A 6,872-nucleotide genomic window follows, 5' to 3' on the forward strand; every position below is an offset into this window, starting at 1 on the left:
AAAAGATCAATAAATTGATAAACCTCTAGCCAGGCTCTCCATGGGAGAGAGAGAGAAAGAAAACAAACTATTAATATCAGAAATCTTTTGAAAGAAAATACAAACTACTAACATGAGAAATTCATCACTACTGAATCTCACTGATACAAGCATAATAAAAAAACATTATGAACAACTATATGCCAACAAATTTGCTAACTTATATGAAATAAACCCACTTCCTTGAAAGGCACAATCTACCAGGACAAGAAAGAGATAAGTCAAATAGGCCTACATCTATTAAACAAATATAATTAACAATTAACAAGCTTCTAAAACAGAAAACATCAGGGGCAGATAGTTTTTGTAATTCTACCAAAACTTGTAATTCTACCAAAACATTCAAAGAAAAAAATTATACAATTTCTCCACAATCTCTTCCAGAAAATCGAAGCAGAAAGGGCACTTCCTTGCTCATTCTATGAAGCAAGCATTTCCCTTATACCAAAACCAGAAAAAATATACCAAGAATGGAAAACTAAAGACCACTATCTTTCATGAACATAAATGCAAAAATCCTCAATAAACTGTTACCAAATTAAATGCAGCAATGTATAAAAATAATTACACCCCAAAATCAAGTGGGATTTATTCCAGGTGTGCAAGACAGTTCAATACTTGAAAAACAATTAACATAATCAATCATATTAATAGGCTTAACAAGAAAAGTCATACAATCATGTCAATAGATGCAGAAAAAGAATTGGACAAAATTCAACCAGATAGAGGGCTTCCCTCATATTTCAGTTGGTAAAGAATCCGCCTGCAATGCAGGAGACCCTGGTTCGATTCCTGGGTCAGGAAGATCCGCTGGGGAAGGGATAGGCTACCCACTCCCATATGCTTGGGCTTCCCTTGTGGCTCAGCTGGTAAAGAATCTGCCTACAATGAGGGAGACAAGGATTCGATCCCTGGGTTGGGAAGATCCCCTGGAGAAGGGAAAGGCTACCCACTCCAGTAAAAAAATTCCATGGACTGTATAGTCCATGAGGTCGCAAAGAGTCAGACATGACTGAGCAACTTTCTCTTACTTTCACCCAGATAAAAACACTTATAAGTATGAATAGACAGAGGTTCCTTCAACCTGATAAAGGACATCTACCAAAAACCCACAGCTAATATCATACTTAATGGTGAAAGGATCAATGCTTTCACCACATATCGGGAAAAAGACTCAGATGTCTATTCTTGATACTTTTACTCTACACTGTAATGGAGGCTCAAGGAAGGAGATTACACAAGAGAAAGAAATAACAGGCATTCAGATTGGAAAAGAATAAGTAAAATTTCTTCTATGTGCAGATGACATGGATCTTGTATATATATATATATATATAAATATTAAGAAACCCACTAAAAAACTATGAGAATAAATAAGCAAGTTCAGCAGAGTTGCATGACACAAGATCAACATACAAAAACAACTGTATTACTGTAGGACAGCAATGAGCAATCTGAAAACTAAGAAAAACAATTCCATTTACAGTAGCATTCAAAAAGAATGAAATAGTTAGAAATAAATTTAATAAAAATTGTGCAAGACTTATACACTGAAAAATACAAAACACTGCTCAGTGAAAAGATATTCCATGTTCATGGAATGCTAAATTTAACACTGTTAAAAATGCAATATTCCCCAAATCGACCTACCTATTCAATGCAATGCCTATCAAAATCTCAGTTGACGTGACTTTCTTGAAAAAACTGAGAATTCTCTAGAGATTCTTTGATACTGAACAACAGAAATAAATAAATAAATAAATTCTTGGTCAGTTGTTGGTTCAGTGGCTAAGTCATGTCCAGCTCTTGCAAGTCCATGAACTGTAGCCTACCAGACTCCTCTGTCCATGAAAATTGTACTACGCCATAATTAAAAACTTAGGTTCTTCAAAATTAACAAGGATGGAAAGACAACCCATACAACAGGAGAAAATATATTCAAGTTATATATCTGAATAGGGACTTGTATCCAGAATATATAAAGAACACTTACAATTCAACAACAAAAGAACAACCCCACTAAAAAGGATTTGAGAAGACATTTCTCTAAAGGAGATATACACATGGACAATAAGCACATGAAAAGATCCTCATAGTCAACATCTTTAACCATTAAAGTGAAAGTAAAGTTGCTCAGTCGTGTCCAACTCTTTGCGACCGCATGGACTGTAGCCTACCAGGCTCCTCTGTCCATGGGATTTTCCAGGCAAGGGTACTGGAGTGGGTTGCCATTTCCTTCTCCAGCTTAAGTCCAAATCAAAGCCACACTGAGATATCACTTCACAACACACACAGTGGCTATAATCAAAAGTCCAAATATTGGTCATATGAAGAAATTAAAACCCTTACACTTTGCTGGTGGGAATGGAAAATGCTGCAGGCACTTTGGAAAACTGGCAGTTCCTCAAAATGTTAATCACAATATTACAATTGTCATAGGATCCAGCAATTACACTCCCAAGTGGAAATAAAAAAGGGTATCCATAAAAATGTATACAGAAATGTTCTAAGCAGTACCGTTCACAAGATTCAGAAAGTGGAAATGATCCAAATGCACATCAATAATTAACAGACAAAAAAATCCAAACAATGGAACACTATCCAGTCATAAAAAGAAATGAGGCACTGGTACATGTCACAACATAAGAAAATAAGAGCATATTGCCAAGTGAAAAAGCCGTAAATAACCGCATATGATTTCTTTACGTGAAACGTCCAAAGCAGAAAAATCTATTGGTTGGAGGGAGTTTCAACAGGGAGTTCAACAAGTTTCAACATACATATACCTATGGCTGATTCATGTTGATACATGGCAGAAACCAACACAATATTGTAAAGCAATCATCCTCCAATTAAAAATAAATAATTTTTTTTAAATAAAGTATGTTGTTGAAAAAAAATCTTTTGAGACAGAAAGTAGATGACAAATGGGTCTTAGTTTGGAGGGAGAGGGAGCACTCAAAATGGGGAGTCACTGTTAAAGAAAACATGGTTTCTTTCTAGAGTGATAAAAATGTTCTAAAACTAGATCGTGGTGATGGTTGCATAACTCTATAAATATACTAAAAACAATGGTACATTTTTAATTTTATAATGTGAATTATCTCAATAAAAATTTTAAAATATACATGTCTCTCTAAATCGAGAACTTTATTGAGATAGAATTCACACACCATAAAATACATGAAAATACATTTTTTGAAACATGAGAAAAACATGAAAAGAATCAATCTGTTAAAGCAGTAGGAAGGCAAGCTAGCTGAACTCTGCAACAATCCACTTGAGAGGTGATACAGGCTTGGACAAAAATAGTGCTGGTAAAGAACATGGAGAAAAGTGGAAGGACTACAAAGACACTCCAGAAGATGTGAATGAATGAGGAAGGAGCAAGTATTGAGAATAACTTGCATTATGCATTTGCTTATTTGTTCTCTTTCTGCCAGAAGTTGGGACAAAGTTCAGAAAAACTATTTTTAAAATGGGTCACAATTACAAGCATAAGTCTGTTGGACTGGGAGAAGGTTGGTAGGGACAGGAGACAGATCATTCCAGAAGGTGTGTGCAGAAGCACTGACACATAAGAGCAGGAAAAGGTAAGGCTTAGGTGCAGCAGAAAGGAGATGAATGATCTGTTAATATCTGTAGGTGTGAGAGCTTGCAGACATTAGAGACCACTGCTGCTGCTAAGTCACTTCAGTCGTGTCCGACTCTGCGCGACCCCACAGACGGCAGCCCACCAGGCTCCCCCTTCCCTGGGATTCTCCAGGCAAGAATACTGGAGTGGGCTGCCATTTCCTTCTCCGATGCATGAAAGTGAAAAGTGGAAGTGAAGTCGCTCAGTCGTGTCCCACTCTTCGTGACCCCAATGACTGCAGCCTACCAGGCTCCTCTGCCCATGGGATTTTCCAGGCAAGAGTACTGGAGTGGGTTGCCATTGCCTTCTCCGTTAGAGACCACTAGAGGTTTCTAAATGAACAGAGATGCAATTCTTGCTTGGCCTTGAAAAAATAACTCCAGCACCAAGGCAAAGAATGAACTGGGAAGGAGAATGACTAGAGACCTATAAAAGAGGCCACTGCAGGAAACCAGGAAGAGACCTTTGTAAACCATAACCAGTACCACTGCCCTAAACGCTCAGTAGGCTGGACAACAATGCAAGAAACAACGACTCAAGAAAGCTGGTGTCTAACTGAGCTTCTGCAATAAATTACAAACATGGAACTCAGAAAACCTATGAGAGCTGATACATTCTGCACTTACCTACCTCCAGTAGCCTAACAAGGCCGACAGGGCAGAGAGCAGTTTGGGGCTCCTCTGACCCCTAGCAGAGTCATCATACTGCCTGCAGACCACTGAGAGGACAAAATTTTGGACTCGCCTCTAATGAGACGCAAAGACACCACGGAGATTCCTTCACTTCCATCAGCCTTACCAGGATGTTTTTCTTTGCACTGCTTATTGCTGGTTTGACAGTAAAGCAAAGCATATATAATGTTAGACAAAACTAAGTTGTCACCTGGTCAATCCTGAAAGGAAGCGGATCAATTTTCTTTAAAAACTGTATTTACTAATAGCTGATTTTTACATTTCAAGTGACTGAAAACATTCTGAATTTATACTCTGATTTCTTTCCCTTCATCCAGTTGAAACCTAACTGAAGGACTTCTTAGAAATTTTATGAAAATTAATTTTCAGTGTGCATTATTTAGGTTAAAAAAATACAGAATATGGTGCATATTACTAGCTGTACCTGCAATGCTTTTGTATCTAATGTACTGCTGGTACACGTGATGGAACTGAAATCCTGACAAGACTACGCTTACCCAAAAGATGGGAGGATTCACGGCTCTAGGCACTCCAGTGCTAATCTACTTTCCAATTGAATTTCTCAGTATTCTGCCTGTCATGCCATACTACAACCACACTTGCCCTATGTCATTTCCCCAGAACACCATACATGCCTTTAACCATGCTCTTCTGTCAGGAATAATAAATAAATGAAATAACTCATCAAATACTTCAGAGCACCCTCGAGAGCTAGATTGATACTTGGGCAATTAATATCACACTCCCATCTAGTCTCCACAGCAGCCATACAAAGTCTGTATTACTTTTTCTATATTACACATAAGAAAGTTGAAGCACAGAGAAGTTTGCCTCAGTAATGTCAAATTCCATTGCAAGGAATGCCTTGGACAGCATATACATCTGGCAAAATCCTAACTTGACCCTCAGAACCTCCCCTCTGGAATCTTCCAATCTCACCGAATATAGCTGATCATATGCCTATTTCGGGTATTACAACCTTTTGCTGTCATCAAGACTTTAAAGTTAGCATAATTTTTTTAATCACCAGTATCTTTCTCGATATACTAGGAGCTTCAAGGTATCAATCATGACTTAACTGGTTTTGCACTTCTGCTTAACAGATTATAGGTGCTCAATAACTGCATGTCAAAATTCAGAGACTACCCTTCTGGCACACTGCTATTTCCACCTTTCATGATCCATTTAGCTTCTCCCAACAAGGCAAGTGAAAGGAGCTGGGCTTTAACAGATTCCTAGGACTGGCACACACCCTAGATCATAACCCTTCCTCCCACTGTACTATTTTGCTAAAGCATCTGTCTCCTCCCACTAAAGGAGCTCAAGGGCAACATCAATACCATCCCCAAGTGTGTCTCCTCCAGGGTTAGCAAAGGAACTGGAAAACCAAGAAAATACTCAAAATTGTCTAACTGTGAAGTGAAATAGTCCACAAAACTATCCTCCTAAGATAAAATGAACAAAGGAAAAATTTTTTTTCCAGATGAACAGCTTTAAATTGACGAATACTCTAATAAAGCGCACTTTGACTGCAGCTTCTAAAACTCTCCCCTACATAGCTGAGTTAACCGAAAGCAGTTGCAGAGCAAGAACGAAATCTGGAAGCAAATATCATTCACCCGGTTTATTAACCTTGGCTCATCTAGAGATGAAAGCGTAAGCTGCATTTCTGTCTTTGGCGCCAAGGGCCTCTTTTGCAGGTAAGCTGCTCCGTAGTACATCTTTAGGCATGTGCTTAGTTGCTTAGTCGTGTCCGATTCTTTTCCACCCCAGGGACTGTAGCCCGCCAGGCTCCCCTGTCCATGGAATTCTCCAGGCAAGAACACTGGAGTGGGTTGCCATGCCCTCCTCCAGGGGATCTTCCCAACCCAGGGATCGAACCCAGAGATCGAACCAGGTCTCCCGCATTGCAGGCAGATTCTTTACCAGCTAAGCCACCAGGGAAACCCTCTTTAGGCAGGGAAAGCACTAAAGGCTGCAAAGCGTGAGTGGGGGAAGGGAGGACACCCCTCCTCGAGCCTCTCCGTAGACACTGACGTCAGCCCAAACACGCGACCTTGAGACCCTTTCCTAAGGCCCACGGTCACCCGGGTCACACCCCTCACCTCGGTTCTCCTCCTCCAGGTACCGCACACGCAGCTCGTCCTCAGTCTTAACCTCTGCGCTGTAGCCCCTCTGACAGGCCGCTCCCCCGGCCGCGGGCGTCCAGCCCCGGGCCCATATCGTTGAGTCGACCCGCGACCACGTCCAGGAACCGGACAGCCTCCACCTGGGGCCTACCCGCGCACAGCAAGCGGCCACCAAGCGGGCACGGCCGGCCTGCAAGGTGCCCAAGGCCCCAGGTGCCGCGGCAGCCGCCACCGCCATGTTGTCTGTTTACGGCGTGGGCCCGCAGCTGCTGCCCCGCCCCCGTCGCGCGCTCGCCAGCCCCACGCACGCCGCAGGGCACGCCCAGGCCCCGCCCCCGGATCGCCCCGCCCAGCCACGCCCCCGGGGTCTCCTTCTGC

General features: G+C 41.4%; 1 protein-coding gene across 4 annotated transcripts in view; it reads right to left on the reverse strand.

Annotated features, from left to right (window-relative positions):
• The window catches only part of AUH (AU RNA binding methylglutaconyl-CoA hydratase), a 192,780-nt gene extending 185,993 nt beyond the window's left edge, over positions 1-6,787 (reverse strand). The window contains exon 1 of one of the 4 annotated variants that reach the window (XM_043927261.1): positions 6,471-6,787. In XM_043927261.1, coding sequence (XP_043783196.1) covers positions 6,471-6,732 — 262 coding nt within the window. In that variant the 5' untranslated portion in view covers positions 6,733-6,787. The remainder of the gene's footprint in view (positions 1-6,470) is intronic. The other 3 variants (XM_043927263.1, XM_043927262.1, XM_043927260.1) reach the window with 3 other exon arrangements.
• Between the last annotated feature and the right edge of the window lie 85 nt (positions 6,788-6,872).

Source organism: Cervus elaphus, chromosome 16 (genome assembly GCF_910594005.1).
Source record: "Cervus elaphus chromosome 16, mCerEla1.1, whole genome shotgun sequence".
NCBI classification, from domain to species: Eukaryota; Metazoa; Chordata; class Mammalia; order Artiodactyla; family Cervidae; genus Cervus; species Cervus elaphus.